We start from the raw sequence: 21057 nt of genomic DNA, 5'->3' as shown, positions 1-21057 counted from the left end.
TCATGAAGTACTGCCCCCAAACCTAGTTGTTCATAGGTCTCCCAGCTCCATCTTCTCCCCTTTCCAAGCCTGGGTTAGCCCTCACCTGAGAGGAGCCCTGAACTCCACACATCAGAGATGAGTGGGAATTTGTCACATTCTCAGAAGATGAAAACAAGGCCCTGGACAGCGTCAGGGCAAGTAGTTCTCTCCAGGCCACCTAGCTAAAAAGTGGCCCAGAGCCCAGTTCTCTTTCCATTCTGCCTAGAGCCCTTGTAAATATGACAAATCTCAATATCATCCCAGCAGCAGAAAATCATTTCAGTCACCTGACAGAAACTCCTCCTAATAGCTCAGTCTTGCCATCCCTCCATGTGGGCCTTTCAGGTAATGTGCCCAGTGTTTACTTAGGGTTTTTAGCTAGTTTCCTATCTGTCTCATGGGACTGGCACAGGAGGGGGTTCTGGCCAATTGTTTGCCTTCCATATCACAGATATTATATGGCAATAAAAAAGGGGGGGCGGAGAACAAAGTCCTTTGTAGTAAGAATGGCCCAACCCCTGCTGAGCAGCTCAGGCGAGGAGCGCCTACACCCTAGATTCAGAAACAGAGGATCAGGTTCCAATCCAAGTTCAGCTACATCAACTAGGCAAGTGTGTTGTATGCCAGACACTGTTCTAGAAACTGGGGATTGAGACAAAAGCAAGGTCTTCCTCTCCTCCTGCCCTCAAGGACTTTCCATTCTCCTGGGGAGATAGCACAGGGACACAGGATTCAGGGAGTGGTAAAAGATGGGAGGAGGAAAGAGCCTGACTAGGTGCCTGAGGAAAATCAGCTGGAGGGATCTGGGGAGGCTGCCTGGAGGAGGTGTCCCCTGAGCTGAGCCCTAAAGATTGAGCAGAATGCTGAGAGGCAAAGATGGGAAAGAGGGCATCGAAGGCCTTTGGAATGCGCTGCATTGGGAGACAGAAGGCCAGGTCTGGGAACCAGCAAACAATCCAGTTGGATGGCCTCTGGGGAACATGAAAAAGAAGGCCAACTCAGGTTATGGAGGGCCTTCAATGCTAACCTGAAGACTTTGGGTTTTATCTTAAAGGTCACAGGAGCCTCTGAAGGCTTTTGAGGGGGGCTTTAAAGGACAAGTGTTCAGTCTTTTAAATCATGTCTGATTCTCCATGGCCCCATTTGGGGTTTTCTTGGCAGAGATTCTGGAGTGGTTTTCTATTACCTTCTCCAGCTCATTTTACAGATGGGGAAACTGAGGCAAACAGGATGAAGTGACTTGCCCAGGGTCACACAGCTAGTGCATGTCTGAGACCAGATAGGCCTGGTGCTTTATCCATTGGGACAACTAGGAATTCATTAGATTGAAGATGCATAGGGAGGGCATCCAGGTTCAGGTAACTGCCTGAACAAAAGCACTGGGGTCAGAAAACCCAGTGCATGTTGGAGACAGCATGTCCTGCTCTAGTACTGCTGGAGTGTGGGAGGGTGCAAAGGGCAATCCGGGGCCCTGAGGCAGGGTTGGGTGGCACCAAGCTAAAAAGGGCCCTGACCTGGAGAAGACTCATTTCTGGCCAGCCCTGCACCAATGCCTGGCAACAGCTGAGTCATGGCAATGAACAGAGGATTTCATTTTCCCCTTTCCCCCCTTTCCCCACATCCAGGAGACAATCTAACAAAAACTGTGAAGGGTTTCAGGTCGTGTAGGTGTGTGTCTGGTTGGGTTGGTTTTAATCTCTTCCACGGGGAGCAATTTCCATTCCAATCAGGGGTTCGGGACAACATGTTCCTTTCACTGAGTCCTGATCCTCCAAACCCCAGAAGGGCAGAGTTGGGGGGCTACAGGAGGAGCCTCAGTTTGCGGCCTGCGTCTGTTTGGGTGGGGGGAGGTGTTTGGAGCCAAAAATCCCATGGTGTGGTTTGGGGCTAATCACTTCATCTCATCTTCTAGCCTTAAAATGAACACTCCTTAGAATGTTCTTCAGCTTCTCTGTGCCTCACTTTCTCATCTGTTGTAGCAGAAGTGATGAGGAAAATCTCTGCAGAATTTTGTGAGTTTCCCTCTCCCCACAGTAGGTACTGACCACCCTGGGACTCAGCTTACATTGACCCAGGCTTGATGCTGACCCCAAAGGGCTCCAGCTCGGTGGCTCAGCCTCACACCCACTGGGTCTAGGGTCCCCCCACATAGCTGATACAAGGATTGTCATGAGGAGTCAATGATTAGAAGAAAGTGAATCACCTTGGAGATCCAGTGAAGGAACTGGGAACATTTAGCCTGGAGGGGATTCTAGATGCCTCCAGGCATTTGAAGGCTTTGTCTTGGGGGAGAGGGATTGCATCTGTTCTGTTTGTTGGGGGAGATGTAGATGTGCAAGTTTCTTATGGGTCCTCATTCCTGGAAGCCCCCACATATGGGCTTAGCCACCACCTGCCTGGTATGTGAATGTGGAGGTCATCATCATCATCATCACCACCACCACCACCACCATCACCATCATCACCACCACCACCATCACCATCATCACCACCACCATCACCATCATCACCACCACCATCATTGTCATCACCACCACCACCACCACCATCACCATCATCACCACCACCATCACCATCACCACCACCACCATCACCATCATCACCACCACCATCATTGTCATCACCACCATCACCATCATCATCAATCTGCATTTATTAAGCACCCACTGTATGCTAAGGATACAAAGAAAGGCGAAATCATGGTTTTGGAAATGTTCCTAATCCTGCAATATAGAAATACATTCTGTATGACTTCATACGTATAATCGTGAATAATTGATATCATACTGCTTGCCTTCTCAAAGGGTGTGGGGAGGGGAGGGCAGGGCAGGTGAGAGATTTTGGAACTCAGTATTTTACAAAATGAATGTTAAATTTTTTTCCATATGACTGGGAGATACTGAACAAAATAAAGAAAAGTATATTTAATAATACGTAGCCTAGCTTCGACTCCAGTGGCACCTTTCAGTTAGCAGGGGCCTTGCCTTGAGGTCAGGGGCTCTGCCCCAGCCTCCTTTGGGCTCTAGGCCCTGGGCCAGGGCTGCCCACATCTCTCTCTCTCTCTCTCTCTCTCTCTCTCTCTCTCTCGGTAAATGTTTGTTCATTGATTGAGAAGCTACTTTGGTGAACAGAGAGGGGAGGAGGGGAGGCGCAGACTGACAGCGGCGGTGCTGACACAACGCAGCTCATGTGTCACTGTAGTCTGACTGAGTCACTGACACGGGGTGAGCTTGTCCTCCCCGCACCCACCCGGGGCCCAACTTAGCCATCGTCATCCACCACCTCCTTATCTTTTCAGCCTGGGAGGGATCTTTTGTGTTTCTTGTCTTTCAGTTGCGTCTGAATCTTTGTGACCCCATTGGGGGTTTCCTTGGCCAAGACACTGAAGGGGTTTCCCATTTTCTTCTCTAGCTCATTTTACAGATGAGGAAACTGAGGTAAGCAGGGTGAAATGACTTGCCCAGGGTCACACAGCATGTAAGTGTCGGAGGCTGGATTTGAATTTGGGTCCTCCTGGCCCCAGGCCTGGCGCTTTATCCACTGCACTCTCTAGCTGCTCTTGGGTTTCAGAACCAGAACTCAAAATCGGGTCTTTAGGCCATCACAGGCCGGGCCCATACCAGAGGAACCAAGGCCACAGGTCAGGTGGCACGTGGACACTTGGTTTCACAATTAGTCCTTGCCACCATTCCTAAGCTTTTTACTAGCTTTAAACAAAATCAAACATATTCAAGTCCATTAATGAGAACGAAAACTAAGTCACTGCAACAACGTCCAGAACACACTCTGTGGGTGACAGCTGGGACTCAAGGGACTCAATGGAAAGGCAAGGCGCTTGTCCTCGCCAGGACCGCCACCAGCCTGGGCCATGCCCCAAATATACGAGACTGAAACTTGGGGACGAGGGCTTTCTGGATGCCAGGGACCCCTCAGCGGCTGACTCCAGCCCTTCCACCTGTGCTCTCTACGGTAAAACCAAACCACCTGTTTATTCCAAAAGTACAGAATGGTGAAAGTAACTCAAGTAATACTCCTCATTTCACATTGCTTTACAAAGTAAAAAATACAGGCTGTCCTGACAGTCTTGGTGGGGTGCTTTTTTTCTCTCTGCTTCTGTCTTTTTTTATCTATCTCTATCTGTCCCTGTCTCCTTAAATTCAGTAAGAAAGAAAGAAGGAAAGGAAGGAAGGAAGGAAGGAAGGAAGGAAGGAAGGAAGGAAGGAAGGAAGGAAGGAAGGAAGGAAGGAAGAAAGGAAGGAAGGAAGGGAGGAAGGAAGTGAGGAAGGAAGGAAGGAAGGAAGGAAGGGAGGAAGGGAGGAAGGAAGGGAGGAAGGAAGGAAGGGAGGAAGGAAGGGAGGAAGGAAGGAAGGAAGGAAGGAAGGAAGGAAGGAAGGAAGGAAGGAAGGAAGGAAGGAAGGAAGGGAGGGAGGGAGGGAGGGAGGGGAGAGAGGGGAGAGAGGGAGGAGGGAGGGAGGGAAAGAGAAAGAGAGAGAGAGAGAGAGAGAGAGAGAGAGAGAGAGAGAAAATAAAGGCCATCTGCTGGACGTTGAGGAGACTTGCAGATAGAGAGATGGGCAGAGTAGGACATGAGGTCTTCAGGTGAAAGGTGGATCAAACAAGGATTGTGGAAAGGGAACTGGTAGCTGAGAAGCCAAGATGTTGAAAGAGGCCATTGTAAGGAGAAGCCAGAAAGATTTCTCCAAGCTCTTTGTCACATGCCCCCAACCTGTCCTACTCTCTGCCTCCGTCTCTCTCTCTCTGTCTCTCTCTCTCCTCTGTCTCTCTCCCTCCTTTCTCTCTCTCTCTGTTTCCTCTCTCTGTCTGTCTCTCTCCCTCCTTTCTCTCTCTCTCTGTTTCCTCTCTCTGTCTCTGTCTCTTTCTGTCTCTCTCTCTCTCCTCTCTGTCTCTCTCTCCTCTCTGTCTCTGTCTGTCTCTCTGTCTCTCTCCCTCCTTTCTCTCTCTCTGTTTCCTCTCTCTGTCTCTGTCTCTCTCTCCTCTCTGTCTCTGTCTGTCTCTCTCTCTCCCTCCTTTCTCTCTCTGTCTCTCTCTCTCTGTTTCCTCTCTCTGTCTCTGTCTCTCTCTGTCTCTCTCTCTCCCTCCCCCCCTCTCCCCCACCAGACACCACTGAATGACACATGGTGTGGTACCTTCGGGGCACTCTCGGATGTCCCCAATAAACAGACAAGCTGCTGCCATGTCTGTTCCAAGGTTTCCAAAGTGCCTGTCCCTGAGCACCCCAGAAGAAGAGGGATAGAAAGGATTGTTATGCCCATATTACAGAGGAGGAAACTGAGACTCAAGGTGCCAGCATGGCTTCGGATCACGGCTGTGGAGCTTTTGCAGACCTCGAAGCTCACCCACTGGAGCCTCTCATCACACAGATGAAGTAACCAAGGCTCGCCCCCAGTCCCACACCTGGTACGTGTCCCGCGTGCGAGTCAGAGGGGTGGAGCCTCTGTCCCCACTGCCCGCTCCGAGCCCAGGAGAGCTTCCTCAGACCTTGTGGCCAAAACAATTCCTCTGGCTGTGACAGACGGACCCTGGGGCGGAGGGTCCCTCGGGTCACAGCCACAGGCTTTCCTCGGGCTTCGCCTGGGAAGCGAGCTTGCCGACCGCCGGCATGGCCGCCTGGCCCCAGAGGAGCGGGGAGCCCTGCAGATCAGGGTTCAAGTCTGAGAGTCAGCGCGCTCCGCGGCTGTGTGGACGTCCCCGGAGCCAAAAGAGGTGAAGAGTCAGGGTGGGCAGAGCCCAGACCTGAAGCCTCCCACAGCTGGGCTCAGCAGGGGCAGTGCCCGGAGGCTACAGCCCGGGGGGCCAGAGGCCGCCAGCATCCCCAGGCCCCCGCTATCCCTGCGCAGACCTGCGGGGAGGCTGGGGGGACCTGCCGAGGCCCGGCACGGAGTCCGGACTCGCTCGCCGTGGTCCAGCAATCCCCAGCCCGACCACCGGACAACCAGCTGGGCTGAGACCCGGCCCGAAGCAGCCGCCCTGCAGGGGCCGCGGCGACGGGGACGGTGACCATAGCCAGGGAGCACCTTGGAGAGTCCGCAGGTTTGCAAAGCCTTAGAGACAGGAACAGAGGGATCGAGGGATTAAGTGCCGGCTCTTGAAACCGGAAAGTCGCCGAGGCAGGATTTGAACCTGGGGCTTCTGACTCTCCAGCTTTGTGGGCCCATTTTTCAGCTTCGCTTCCACGCCGCTCGGTGTAACACCATCACATTATACCGCTCGGTATCGCACCACCTAGCCCGGTGCCCGGCAGGGGGTCGATCCGCCATCACGGGCCGTGTGACGTAATGCATGACGTAACGTTCTGTGTCCCAGCGACCCTGGGAGCCGGGTAGAAGGAGGCAGGAGGCAGCAGCCGGGCGGCTCGATGGCTGGAGCACCGGGCGGACTCCTCGTAATCCGGGTCCGGCCTCGGACGCTTCCTCGCTGTGTGACCCTGGCCAAGCCCCTCATCCCGGTCTGCCTCGGTCTCCTCCTCCGTACAGTGACCCAGAGAAGCACGTGGCAAACCGCTCGGGTAGCGGGGTCGCAGAGAGTCAGACACGACTGAATGATAGCCAAAAAAACCCCATTTTTATTAAAAAAAAAATCCTCCTTTTCCCATTTCACGGATGGGCCAGCTGAGGTCCAAGAAAACCCAGCGAACCCAACGCGCCCCCTGGCGGTGGAGCTGGCTGGAGGGGCGGGGCTGAGTCAGAGTCCCCCGGAAGCAGTTCTAAGGAGGCCGGAAGGCGCCTGCGCTACGCTTCCCGTTTCCAGGACACCGACCCGGAAGCAGAAGGCGGGGCGCGGCTAGCCCCTAATTCCGGGCTGCGGCTCCGGAGGGCGCCGGGCGGAGCCCAGGGCGGGAGCGGAGCCGGGAGGAGAGGCAGGTGAGGGCCCCACCCCCCGCCCCCGCCCCCTCCACTGTCCCTGCCCCTGTGTGTCCCTCCCCTCCCCCCACAACCTTCGACCCCCAACCTCCGGGGCGGGGAGCCTTGAATGCCGGGCTGAGGGTGGACCGTTGTCCTATAAAGAATCGCAGGGTGGTGGTGACTTCGGAACCGGAAGCCTCCCGGCCCATCACCGGGTCACGGCTCTGGTTCCAACCCGCTTGGGGGTGGGGGCGCAGGGCTCAGTCTCTTACGGGGGAGGCGCCGTGGGCGTGCCCGTGTTACAGATGAGGAAACTGAGACTGTGTCCAGAGACTGGGTTCAAGTTCTCCCTCCTCCCCCGCCCCGAGGCTCCGCCCCCTCCCAGAGGCTCCGCCCCCTCGGGGGTCTCCTCCCCCCATGAAGCCTTGCTTGGTCCCAGGGCCAGAGCCCCGGGCTGAGCTACAGGCACACCATTGAGGAGCGGCTCGGTGCCAGGAGCTCAGGTCCAGGAACCCTCACAGGTCACTACCCTTTCTTGGTTCTGGAACCCGTGAGAGTGCACGTAGACGGGCCGAGCCTCCTGGAGAACAGATGGGGAGGCTCTGCAGAGTCTGGGGGCGGGGAAGGACCGGGCTTACGATTCCCTCCCTGCCCCTGGCTTCTCTGGCTCACTTCAAGTCTCTGCCGAAATTCCCCCTTGTACTGTGGTGGCGGTGGTGGTGATGACGGTGGTGGTGGTGGTGGTGGTGGTGGTGATGATGATGATGGTTGTGGTGATGATGGTGGTGATGATGATGGTGGTGATGATGATGGCGGTGGTGATGATGATGATGGTGGTGATGGTGATGATGGTGGTGATGATGATGGTGGTGATGATGATGGGGGTGGTAGTGATGGTGATGGTGATGATGGTGATGGTGATGGTGATGATGGTGGTGGTGATGGTGATGATGATGGTGATAGTGGTGGTGATGATGATGGTGGTGATGGTGATGGTGGTGGTGGTGGTGATGGTGATGGTGGTGATGATGGTGGTGGTGGTGATGATGGTGGTGATGGTGGTGGTGGTGGTGATGATGGTGATGGTGGTGATGGTGGTGATGATGGCGGTGGTAGTGATGGTGATGGTGATGATGGTGATGGTGATGGTGATGATGGTGGTGGTGATGATGATGGTGATAGTGGTGGTGATGATGATGGTGGTGATGGTGGTGATGGTGATGATGGTGATGGTGGTGGTGGTGGTGATGATGATGGTGGTGATGGTGGTGGTGGTGGTGATGATGATGGTGGTGATGATGGTGGTGGTGGTGATGATGATGATGATAGTGGTAGTGATGGTGATGATGGTGGTGATGATGACAGTGGTGGTGGTGGTGATGATGGTAGTGATGGTGATGATGGTGATGGTGATGGTGATGATGGTGGTGATGGTGATGATGGTGGTGATGGTGATGATGACAGTGGTAGTGATGGTGATGATGGTGGTGGTGGTGGTGATGGTGGTGGTGGTGATGATGATGGTTGTGGTGATGATGATGGTGGTGATGATGGTGGTGGTGGTGGTGATGATGATGATGGTGGTAGTGATGGTGATGATGGTGGTGATGATGACAGTGGTGGTGATGGTGGTAGTGATGGTGATGATGGTGATGGTGATGATGGTGATGGTGATGATGGTGGTGATGGTGATGATGATGGTGATGGTGGTGATGGTGGTGGTGGTGGTGATGATGATGGTGATGGTGGTGATGGTGGTGGTGGTGGTGATGATGATGGTGATGATGGTGGTGAGCAGCAATCTTAGCCTCCCTCAGGGGTGACCACGTCTTCCCCCATCTTTACTTGTCCCCCTCATGCCGCTTCAGCCTCAGCTCCTGCTTCGGTCGCCCTCATGGCCCTTAGAACAAATTGTTCTCATTCCCCCATTCTGCACTATCTCACAGACAGGTATGAGACCTGTCAATTACCCTCAGCCTGGTTTAGCCTGACTTTGAGAAGGTTTTACAAGGGTGTGGCTGCTGCACAGGCCACAGCTTCTTTGAATGCCAGATGAACACAGATGAGCAGCCCCGAACACAGTGGAGGTGCTGATCCTCCCCAAACATCCTACACATCCCAAATGCTTGATAAATACTTATTGGCTGACTATTGCGATGAAATATTCTAATCCCTGCTCCAACATGGATGACCTGTGATTCGTTTTATACTACTCCCCCTACTAGACTAGGCATATTAGTTTGTATCATTGTATTATTATAGCCCTTCAGTTTTTCTTAGTTACTCATGGCTGTTATTCCAACATAACAGTCTGGTGCATGCTAACACCTGCAGGCAGAAAGCCATTGGATGTTATCGATTCCCAGCTCCAAACTGTGTCTGGAGAGAGCATGAGAGCATGATTGGTGTAAGCTGCAAGTGCCGCATGTGCTCAGACTCACCCAGTAGTGTCATTCGTAGCCCACAGCATTCTGAACTGAAGAAAGAATTTTAATATATCCTCGAAGACTTGCTCATTTTGCCTCCTCTGAGATCCCCAGTAGGACTGGTGAGAACTTTGGAGATGGGATCAGGAGGTGTGGCTTCTGCTCGGGCTTCAAACCACATGGCCACCAGTGAGATAATATGTATAAAGTCCTTTGCCAACCTCAAAAGTCTATAGAAACAGCAGCAACAATGATGGTGATGGTATCAGGACAACAGACCCTGTGTGCTACAGTGGTGATGTCTTGTGTAACTCACTTATAGTCACACGACCAGCTGGGACTAGAATCTGGGTTCAGACCTATCCCATGATGCCTTTCTCAGGAATCTTGTCCCTCACTGCTATCTAACCTTGGGCCAGTTAGTTCTTCTTCCCTGTGCCTCAGTTTCCCTCTGTAATTGCAAATTTTGCTTTACTACTTTTTGGGGGTGAAGGGGGCAGGTGACCTGTGACTTCATTAGTGCAGGAAGGTCAGTGCAGATTGGCAGCCATCTAGCCACCTAGAGAGTCATCTGGGGGCCCTCCCTTACAGTCAGTTTGCCTGGGAGGCCTATGTCTAGTTTTGGTCTATGGGCTATCAAGTTCTTTGTATTCCAATTAGCTCTAAGCCCTACCCTGTTGTTTTTTCTGCTTTCTTTTTTTAGGTGGAGTCCGTGGACAAGAAAGCAACCCACCAACAACCAGCAATTTATTCAAGTAGCCACTTAAATGGTATGTTGGGGTACCTTAGAGACTCTGTCCTGTCACCCAGAGCCCACCTGAACAATGAGAGTCTATTCCCTGGGAGACCAAGGGGAAAGCCACCGGGCCTGCTCCCAGGGAGCTTGCAGGGAGAAGACAGACTGTACATTCACTAATCAGAAAAGTCACAGGGCAGGATGGGATTGATTGCTGTATGAATGATACAGAGCACAGTTGCTATGGAGGGAGCCCTTTGGACAGTGGGATAGCAGCAATGGGGTCAGCAGAAGGATGGAGAGAGTGGGGGAAGGGAAGAGCCCCATCAGGCAAGAGAACCAAAGGATCGGGAGGGCCTTGCCTAAAGTGGAGTGGGCCTGGGGTCTCTCCAGGGTCTTTGCAGGGGCAGAGAAAGGAAGGCTGGAAAATCGGTTGAGTCACTGTTAGTGACCTGAAGGGTACAGTGTTCAGTCGTAGGAGGGCCTGGGAGCCCAATGTCTGGGAGTCAGCAATGGGTTCAGAAGAAAGCCTGGAGCTATCCCAAAAGCTTTTTAGTGACCGAGAGAGGAGGAATGGACCAGCGTGCCACCAGTGCCACACTGAGACAGCACTGTCTAGGGAGGGGAAATCAGTGAGTGTGAATGAGGACGGGCAGGCAGACCCACAAACCAGCTGGCTCTCATCTTGAAAACAGGTCTCCTCAAAGAGTCAGTATGAAAATCTTATGAGACAAGCAGTCCTTACCTTCCGGGGATTTCAAAATTTCTCCAGGCCTTGGGCCAGTCTGAGATCTTCTCCCCATCCAACTTTAATTTCAGGAAACAAATCCTTGTACAGCCTAGGCCTAAGTTTCCTCCCCTCCACCCCCAGGGAGAACTGGGACTCCCACTACTGGGAAGTCAAGGAGAGAAGGTCTGGGATATACCAGAGGTTCCTGGCAGCCCCCTTTGGAGTAGAAGCCTCCAAAGAGCTCTCTCTGTGAAGTGAGAAATGACAACTGGGGAAAGTCAGAGAAACCTGGAAAGGCTTGTCTGATGTCTGGGCAGACACACAGGGACCACTCCCCTCCCCAACCCCCTTCCCCTCAGCAGCCGGAAAGCTCACCAAGGAGATTTCTGCCTTGCTTCAATACAGGACAGAAGAGTGTGTCTGTGCATGTGCGCACACATACACACACAGAGTTGTTCAACTGTTTTCGGTCACGTCCTACTCTGTGACCCCATTTGAGATTTTCTTGGCAAAAATACTAGAATGGTTTGTCATTTCCTTCTCCAGCTCATTTTATAGATGAGCGTGTGTGTTCATCCATCCATCCATCCATCCATCTATCTATCTGTCTATCTGTATCCATTTATAGCAAATATGATGCTTTGTCCTTGTCTTTCCCAATCTCTCTTCTGGAATGAAAGAAAGGAGCAGGTCTCATGACATATGTGTACATATATACATACACATATACATATTACATTTATAAACATGCACATACATGTACAGATAGATATGATAAAGAAAATATACATACACACACTTATAGTACATAAGTTTTTCCCTTTGTGACAAGGAGTTTGGGGGGATTAGTCTAGGGGTGTGTGTGTATACATGTGTATACATGCAGGTACGTGCATAATGTGGTATACATACTAAAGCAATCAGTGTAATCTCTAGAGAGAGACAAAAGATATCAGTGAAATTCTTTTCAGTCTAGACTAGTCTGGCACTAAGGCCCCTCCTGCCCCTCGTGGGGGCACAGAGCTCCAAGCTGGCCTGGGAACCAGTGTCTCGATTAGCTAATAGTTCCTGAGGCCACATTTTGTCGTTTGCTGGCCGGGCTATGAGACAAATCATATTGTTTCTCAGGCCTATGTTTCCACATCTATGATCTGGCCCATTTGTCCCACAGAGTTCATAGCAGGATGATTTGATTTCATAGGTTTGAAAGTGTTTTGAAAAAAGTTACTATGAACAGCAAGGTTTTAAAGTCTGAGTCAGAGCCCAAGAAATGCTTATTTAAAGAACAGTTTGTTCTTTTACCTTGCATTTGCCTTTTTCCTGGAATATAATATAATTTCTCTTTGTAACTAAGCTTATTGGTTTTTTTAATTAAGCTTAGAAAGAGTGGTTTTTGTTTCAAAAGAAACTTCCAAAAGTAATGCCTGGTGGCCTCAGAGGAGGAGATGGCATTTGCTGTGAGGGAGCACAGCCTGTCTAGCACAGTGATGGCTGCAGAGCCGAGCCAGTCCTCGCAGTGACTAATACTTTAATTTCCTCTGAATTGGAAGGAAGTCAGAGGTTCCATCCCCTTCCATTTCTGTTTGGAGTTTTTAAAAACAACAGCATGTTGCTTACTGTTGCCTTCCAGGAGCATTAGCTTTGACTCATCCTAGAAATTCTTTTGATTTGGATAGTTGATTTGACCAAGTCTTCCTGCGTGGGGACCAGCGTATACTGGAACCTTAACCATCCCAGTGGACACTAGGCGGCAGGATGTCCGCAAGATTTGTCCCTAAATGATATGACCTTCAAACTCAAGTGACTGGACTAACAATCCTTTAGTCCAGACTCACCAGATCAGGAGAGCTGGAAGGGACCTTCTGATAGGACTCCCTGGCTCTACATCTGAGGAAATGGAACCCCAGAGAATCAGTCAGTGAGGAGACATTGATTAAGTGCCTACTGTGCTAGGCACTGTGGTGATAGCAAGGAGTACAGGGAGAGGTGGAAGACAGTCCCTGCCCTCAGTCTAATGGAGATCTCAAGCCAAGAGGTGACACTGGGGGTCACCTCACAGGGAAGGCGCTAGGTTTAAGGAAGATCCTTTTAGTAGAAGGGATTTTGGCTGGGACACAGAAGCCAGAAGAAGGAGTTGAGGAAGCAAAGAAGTCCAAGCCTGGGGGACAGCCCATGAGAATACCCAGTGGCCCAACATGGATGATCATATGTCAGGAACAGCATGGAGACCCTGGATCTTTTGAGAGTCTTGGTGGGTGTGAGAGTATGGGAAGCAGGGAGGAGAGAGAAGGAGACCGGGTGGTGATGAAGGGCTTTGAATATCAGACAGGATTTTGCATTTGATCCTGGAGGGGATAAGGTGCCACTGGAGCGTATAAAATTGAGGTTTAGGGTGACACAGGCCTCAGTTTCCCCATCTCTAAAGTAAGTGGGTGGGGCAGTGCAGTGGATAAAGCACCAGGCCTGGAGTCAGGAAAACCTGAGTTCAAATCTGGCCTCAGACACTTCCTAGCTGTGAGACCTTGGGCAAGTCACTTGGTCTTGTTTACCTCAGTTTCCTCATCTATAAAATGAGCCAGAAAAAGAAGTGTCAAAGCCACTCCAGTATCTTTGCCAAGAAAGCTCCAAATGGGGTCACAGAGAGTCTGATATGACCGAACAAGAACAACAACAAGAGGGTGGGATGATCCTTCTGGTCTCCTTTCTCAGTGGTTTTGTGAAATTGGGTGATCCACTAGTGCCAGTCACTTCAGCCCTTGTCTCTCCCCTGGGAATAGTTGTGTGTGGGCCAGCCTCCTCTGCTGGGGCTCCTGCTGGACTCTGCTGTGGATGGCCACTTCTCCAGACTCACACTCCAGAATCAGGTGATGTTTACACTTATTCTCCAGGGAAAGGACTTTCTTCTTTTCCAAGAATCACAGGGTCTCCCCTAAAGGTCATCTTGTCTAGCCTTTTCATTTTGCAGATGGGTAAACTGAGGCCTAGAGTAGTGGCTCGCATACAGCTGGTTATTGACAGAGATGGGACTAGAGTATTCAGCCTGTGTTTCCATGGCATGGTCTGGAAGAGAGACCAGACAAGGATTATTCCCATTTGGTGGAAGAGGACACTGAGGCTCAAAGTGGGGGATCTCACAGTTTCTGACCCTACTTTGGCCTCTTTCCCTCTGTCTCCCACACAGAAAGGATTCAGCTGGTGGGGTGAGTGGGCAGCCAGGCGGCCCCCCTCCTTGGGAATCCTGCATGGGGAGCAGCCCTGATAACACTCTCCCTCTCTCTGTCTCTCTCCAGGATAATGGCGGGCAAAGTGAAATGGGTGACAGACATTGAGAAATCGGTGCTCATCAATAACTTTGAGAAGAGAGGCTGGGTCCAAGTGACAGAGAATGAGGACTGGAATTTTTACTGGTGAGCTGATAACTTCTCCCTACTTTTCTACTTGGCACACACCCTGGTAGCAGATTTCCAGGAGGGTCATACTCTGCCCTTCACAAATGTTTACCCGCCTAGGCTCATTAGGTCCCCTGCCTCATGGGACGGAAATGGTGGAGCACTCCCTCCACCTGCCCTCTCCCCATCCTTTGGGTCTCCCAGCCTGCCTTTCTTCCCAGAGAATTGAAGGCACTCACACACAGCCATTTGGTAATGCTTTAATTACTAATGCTTTAATCATGATAAACAGTCACTCTGTCAGCCTTCCCTGAAATCTGGGGGCATGCTCACAATCACTGAATGTACATGGGTGGATACACCACAGACAGCACTGAGGTGGGGGTCAGGAGATGGGGCAGGTGTTTGCAGGCAGGTGGAGGGGAACGTAAAAAAGAGCAGTTTTAACCACGAGTTTGGCTTTTAGATTTATGTTGATCGCAGCTCACTGTGAACCTTTCACTAGCATCATCTCCTAATATTCGTGACCATCCTGATGTGAATAGAAGGAGAGAATGCTAGAATCAGAATGACCCTACAAGATCACCCAGTGCAAACTCCTCCCTCACTTTAGAGCGATGGAGACTGAGGTCCAGTGAGGGGCAGTAACGAGTCCACTGCATCCTCTGAGGAGAAGGTTCCCTGGGCCTGGACTACTGTGCCCTGTCCTGGTCCTCCCACAGCTAACAGGCCTTTTCCAGGAACCACCCGTGAAGCGCACAAAAGCAGAGGTCGACCCCTCATGGCACAGAAGAATGGACTGGCCGTGGGGTAGGATTGAGAGAGGTTGGATCGGAGGCCGCTGGGGGATGGGAGCTGTGCTCCTAGGAATGCCAGCTTTTCTCAGGTTGGACTTTGATCCTTCCTCCTGCCTCTGTGCCAACTTGAGTTTCTAGACTGGTCGTTAAACTCTCAAGTTCCCTGAGGAACAGGAATCCTCCCTGAGTCTTCTTTCCATGTCTTTCATCTATTGCCTCCTGCTTCATGCTTAGTGGGGCCTTAATGGCTGTGGAGCTCAGTTCTTTCCAGACCATGCACGGTCACGTTGGCATTTCAGGGGCCTCGGGATGCCCTCAGTGTCTGCCTGTCCCCCCATCTCATCCTCTGCCATGCTTGTCCACATGCTCCCATCTTCTTCCTCTCCACCTCCGTCCTGCTTTCTGGAGCAGGGCAGCCCCCAGGATGCCCATTGGGCACCATGCCAGTCATGCATGCTGGTTGTCACACAGCCTCCTGAAGCCCTCGAGGAACTTTATTGTGAAAAGCATGTGCATGTACTAAGTCCATATGGAAAATGACCAGGGACAGGGGTGGGGGCCGGCTGCCAGGCATCCAAGCGGGCAGCCCCTTCTCTGTAACTTGGTAGTGTCTCCTGTTGGTGTCTGAGGCAGGAGTTGGTGAACTGCAACCCAGCAGCCAAACCCAACCACAGGCTCTCTGGACAGGAACGGGCTGCGGGCCTTCTCTGGAGCACTGAGACGGCAGGCAGTTTGCCCAGGCTCACTGGCCACCATTGGCCAGAAATGGGGCTCGCACCCAGCACTTCCTAGCTCCCGATCAGCTCTTCATTTACTCTGCCCCACTGCCCCTCAGTATTAATATAACGTTATTTTGAGGGGGGAGGGAAGGGAGGCCCTTGAAGCCAAAGGTTTCAGAAAGGGCTTCTTGTAAGAAGGAACTGTGAAAGAAACAGGAGCTGAACTGTGAAAGAAACAAGAGGATTCTGAGAGAGGGGAAGAGGGAGGGCTTTCTAGGCAGAGGAGACAGCATAGGCAAAGGTAAGGAGGTGGGAGATGACAAGCTGCAGGGACCTTAGAGGCCATCTGGTTCACCCTCCTCATTTTTTAGAGGAGGAAATTGAGGCCCAGAGAGGTCAGGAGTGCTGTCCCCCAGGTTCTAGGCCAGTAGATCCAGGCTCCCTGGCTTTTTTCAGTGACCACACTGACCTGTGGCAGTGAAGGATCCCCTGCAGCATCGAGGCCAGACAGGTGCTCAGCGACCTGCCTATGTTTGCCTTTCAGGATGAGTGTACAGACAATCCGGAATGTGTTCAGTCTCGAGGCTGGTTACCGCCTCTCTGATGATCAGATAGTCAACCATTTCCCCAACCATTATGAACTCACCAGGAAGGACTTAATGGTGAAGAACATTAAGAGATACAGGAAAGAACTGGAGAAAGAAGGGAGTCCTCTGGCGGAGAAGGACGAGAATGGGAAATACATCTATCTGGGTTTGTATCTGCCAGGGGCATCTATACCTTACTCTGTGCATCACCTTAGACTTGTGGGATCTCAGAAGGCTGGGCCAGTTCTAGGGCAAGGCCAAGGCTTGAGATGCAGCCCTAGAGACACATTACAGCACTGCCCTCCCAGACTGGGCCTAAACTAGCTAAGTCAGAGATGAGCGTTACCTCCTAGGCCACAGGAGGGCAGTGTCACAGGCAGGAGGGCCTGAGAACAGGGGATGTCAGGGCGGGAGAGGCCTGAGAACAAGGGATGTCAGGGCTGGGAGGGCCTTAGAACAGGGGATGTCAGGGCTGGGAGGGCCTTAGAACAGGGCATGTCAGAGCTGGGAGGGGCCTAAGAAAAGGGAAGGTCAGTGCTGGGAGGGGCCTGAGAACAGGGGATGGCAGGGCTGGGAGGGGCCTGAGAACAAAAGTGGGAGATACCTAAGGGATTTAGTCCAACCCCTTCATCTTGTTGATGCAGGAACCCAGTCCTACATGGGGAACTAACTAAGCTAGGTCACAGGGTCAGTTAGTGGCACAGCTGGGTTCCAAGTTCTTGCCTTGTTTTCCCCTCTTGCCACCTCCTTCCTGACCACACCAGTCCTCATCCTCCCCTGTCCCTCTTGACGCATCATCTTTCTCTGGTTCCTGAGGATTGGCTTCTCTCCTGGCTAAAGCACCTCCTGTGGTCTCTCCATCTCCCTCCCCTCAGCCTGTCAGTCCCTGGTGCTCATAGCACCTCTGCAGTGCTGCTGCCCCCAAAGCTGGGGTGAACTGCCCTGAGTATCCCCCCCAGTCACATACAGATTGGGGTGGTGTGAGGAGGTGAGCTGCTGAGCTCTGGTAAAGGGCCAAGTTTTTGGTGCTTGAGGCCAGTGAGTCGGTGTGATGTGGCCAGGCAGCTCTCAGGAGCTTCAGCTCTGGGCTTTGCTCTGACCTCTGCCCTCTGCTGTGGCTCTGCAGACTTTGTGCCAGTCACCTTCATGCTCCCTGCTGACTACAACCTGTTTGTGGAGGAATTCCGGAAGAGCCCCTCTAGCACCTGGATAATGAAGCCTTGTGGGAAGGCCCAGGGAAAGGGGATATTTCTCATCAATAAACTCTCGCAGATTAAAAAGTGGTCCCGGGACAGCAAGACATCATCGTAAGTGGAGATAAATACATGCTCCTCATGCCTCCCTTGTGGCCAGCACGCTGGCACCAGTGGGGAGTCCTTCACTTCCTGGAAGGTCCCTCCCAGTTTGAGCCTGGGGTCCAGGGAGGGGAGCAGAAGCCCAGCCTACCCCATAGCCCCAGGCTGTGGAGGCAGCTAGGCTGTGGGCCCAGGGGCCCCTAAAATCTCTCGGAGCCTTAGGGTCCTTCTCTCTGAAGTGGTTGTGAGGCCTGCCCACCCCCAGCAGTCCACAGTCCACTGTCATTGTCCCGTGAACTCAGGCTGCTGTGGCCCTTAGTCCCAAAGTGTCCCCCTGTTCCCTTGGTGGAGGGAGCACCAGGGCAGCTGGTACAGAGCTGTGATTCTTCCTGAGACAGCACTCCCTCCACAGTGCACATCCGATACTGTTCTTTTTAGGAGGGGGGCCCCAGATATGACGTGACCTGGCCAGGGCCACACAGCCAGGAGGCCAACCTGAACCCAAGGCTTGCCCTTTATCTGTGCCATGATCTGCATGCATCACACACATGGGAAACTGAGACCCAGGGAGCTGTGAGGTCACATGCCCAAGCCAATAAATCCAGTTCCCTAAACATTTATTGAGTCTGAGCTTGGTTCTGGGTGAGATACCAAGAGACGTCGGCCCCTGCTCCTGCCCACCCTGAGACAGAGTCGAGGCACAGCCAGGCTAGCATCAGGGCCTTGGGACTGACCCTTCCTCTCTTTCTCTAGGTTTGTATCTCAGTCATCCAAAGAAGCCTATGTCATTTCTCTCTATATCAGCAATCCGCTGCTCATTGGCGGGAGGAAGTTTGACCTGCGCCTCTATGTCTTAGTGTCGACGTACCGGCCCCTGAGGTGCTACATGTAAGGATGTCACTCCCTTCCTCTCCCTTCTCTCTCTCTGTCTTCTGTCCTCTGTCTCTTCTCTTTCTCTCTCTTCCTGTCTCTGTCTCTTCTCTCCTCTTTCTCTCTCTCCCTCCTCTCTCTCCTTTCCTCTGTATCTCTCCTCTCTTTCTTCCCCTCTCCTCCTTTCTTCTCTCGGTTGTTAGAGCATCATTCCTAGAGCCTGTGCCGCCCAGGTGTTTTGGCACCCAGAGGGTACTCTGCCCTGGGGCTGGCTCTCTTGGGTCCTGTAGAATGACTCCTGCCATCTTTGCAGGTACAAGCTGGGCTTCTGTCGGTTTTGCACCGTGAAGTACACACCAAGCACCAGTGAACTGGACAACATGTTCGTTCACCTCACCAACGTTGCCATCCAGAAGCATGGGGTAAGTGTCCAAGGCCACAGGCCGCTGCGCACCCTGACTCCCCTCTGCCTGCCCTGGGCCCCCGGCCTCCTTTGCCTCCTGGGCACAGAAGGAAGGCAAGGGGCCAGCCAGGCCTGGGATACTGGGATGTCTCAGTGTCATTGTCAGTGAGCACTGGGCTTGTGCTGGCGGCACTGAGAGGCCTTGAGGCCTTCCCTCAAGAAGCTTGTATCTAGAACCCTATAATCTCAGAGAGGAACCCAGAGGTCACTGGGTTTCACTCCCCTTGGAGCAATAGTTCCTTCAGTATTGGGAGCACATGGTCAGGTGACCTCTGCTCAAATACCTTCACTGATGGAGAACTCACTACTAGTGCCCAAGGTAGCTTCTTCTGCTTGTGGATGGCTCTTCTCATTTAGGACAGTTTTCTTTACACCGAGCCAAAATATGTTCATCTTCAGCTTCCAGTGCCCTTGGATCTACTCCCTTCCTCCTCCAGCACTTGTGCCCCCCATCCCCCCTTCAGCCTGGCCCTGCCTTTCCTTCTCTTGGCCATCCCTGCGCACTCTCTCCTTCTCACACATGATAGGCAGGCCAGAGGTCAACCCCGTGTGGCAGAGCTCCTCTCTTCATGGAGCTCATTGGGCCACCAAGCCTGACTTGTGACTCACATTCATCAGGCTTGCAAGGTCCACTAGGATCTCCCAGTCACCTTCATGCAGACTGCTTACTTGTTACATCTCCTTCCAAGAGAGGAAAGGCCTTGGTTCAAATCTGACTCCTGAGCACTTCTCCCGTGGGCTTGGTCCCATCCTTGGGGCCTCTTAGGACAAATCTAATCCTTAAGTGTAACATTCCTTCAAATATGTGAATGCAGTGACTCGGTCAGGGCCCCCCTCCTCCCCACTCACTTCTCATTGCAGATATCCCAGGTGTATCAGGGTCAGTGCAGAAGAGAGTCAGTGAGCTGATTGATGAAGGTGTTAACAGTCCATAGCAGGGCTCGGACCCGGGGTCTGGCGTTTCCGTAGCCATGTGCATTTAGCAGTTATACTCCAGACAGAGGAGATGTTAGCTGCTGTCTCACCTCATTTGGCAGATGAGGAAGCTAATGCCTAGAACGTGGGCTCCTGCCCATGACTTCCTAGAAAGCTGGTGGCAAAGGCAGAGTGGACCCGCAGGTCCTCTGACTCCTAGAATTTTGCCCTCCCCCTCCCTTGCCTGGTGGAGATGGGGTACCTTATCCAGGAGTGTTGGGCCAGGAGGTGCTCTGAGGTCACTTCTCATTGAAGCTTTGCTGAAACACAGATGGCAGGTGTGACTGCTGGTATGGCCTGCTGCTGAAGGCCTGGTCTCAGCTGGGCTGTGGGAACAGAGATGTTTTTCTTGTCAACATCCATGAGACATGGCAGTGGAGAAAGCACATCCCTGCAGCTGTCTCCTTCAGCTTCTCTTGGCCTTGGGTAGATGGGCTTCCTGCTGGAATTGCCTCAATGGCCGTCCACCAGTGTGTGCTGTCGCCCGTGGCCAGGGGCCCCAGGCAGACCTGACCAACCTTTTCTTCACACGCCAAGCCCAAGTACTGCCACTTCAGGGTCTCAGCACATGATAGGCTTGCTTCCTCTCCTTGTCCTCCATGTCCCTGGTCATGTCCTTTTTTACCTCTGCCCCTGGAGTTGCCTGCAATCTTGATTTTTTTCTTATGTCATGATTTTCCATTGTGGGCCCCCTCAGAACCCTTAGACACTACTGTCCAAGACTTAGACCTTTCACGTAGAAGGCATCTCTTGTTCTCCTCATTGGAAAGGGAGGAAGAGGAATGAACAGCTTGGGTGGATGACCCCAGAGCCCATGTCCTCAGCAGCTGCATTAACAGTGAGATGCCCAGCCCCAGGCACTTTCTGCTGGGTCCTGTTAGCTCTGAGGGGCCTGCAGTCAGCTTGGCTCAGTCACTGAGGGTATTTGGGGGGTGAGCATCTTCTTCTGAGGTGGTCACCTCCCTTGGCATCTGATGATCAGGCAGGTAGGTGGTGGTGTGTCTAGCTTATGTTTCCCCCAATCCTGTCCACATTCATTTCCCTTTGGTGGGGTGGGGAAGACTGGGGGACCCTCCTTGCCTTCTGGTAGTGACCTTAGGAGCACATTTTTCACTTGCTTTTTGCAGAGGAATGATTTGGAGACTGGACAGGTAAGTGCGTGGGGTGGCACACACCCCTCTGTCAG

At 52.4% G+C, this 21057-nt stretch overlaps 1 protein-coding gene across 7 annotated transcripts in view; it reads left to right on the top strand.

Moving 5' to 3' along the window:
* The first annotated feature begins 6800 nt into the window (after nt 1-6800).
* TTLL1 (TTL family tubulin polyglutamylase complex subunit L1) overlaps nt 6801-21057 on the top strand; it is a 28027-nt gene continuing 13770 nt past the window's right edge. For 2 of the 7 annotated variants that reach the window (XM_072596346.1, XM_072596341.1), the window contains exons 1-8: nt 6805-6902; nt 10014-10080; nt 13554-13640; nt 14067-14183; nt 16226-16434; nt 17395-17575; nt 18317-18451; nt 18747-18855. In XM_072596346.1, the coding sequence (XP_072452447.1) occupies nt 13606-13640; nt 14067-14183; nt 16226-16434; nt 17395-17575; nt 18317-18451; nt 18747-18855 (786 nt within the window). In that variant the 5' untranslated portion in view covers nt 6805-6902; nt 10014-10080; nt 13554-13605. Of the gene's footprint in view, nt 6903-10013; nt 10081-13553; nt 13641-14066; nt 14184-14905; nt 15052-16225; nt 16435-17394; nt 17576-18316; nt 18452-18746; nt 18856-21057 lie in introns of those variants that run through there. The other 5 variants (XM_072596342.1, XM_072596343.1, XM_072596349.1 and 2 more) reach the window with 5 other exon arrangements.

This window comes from Notamacropus eugenii, chromosome 3, assembly GCF_028372415.1.
Source record: "Notamacropus eugenii isolate mMacEug1 chromosome 3, mMacEug1.pri_v2, whole genome shotgun sequence".
Taxonomy (NCBI): domain Eukaryota; kingdom Metazoa; phylum Chordata; class Mammalia; order Diprotodontia; family Macropodidae; genus Notamacropus; species Notamacropus eugenii.
Note: the sequence above shows the minus strand (reverse complement) of the source record. Positions and strands in the feature narration are given on the sequence as shown.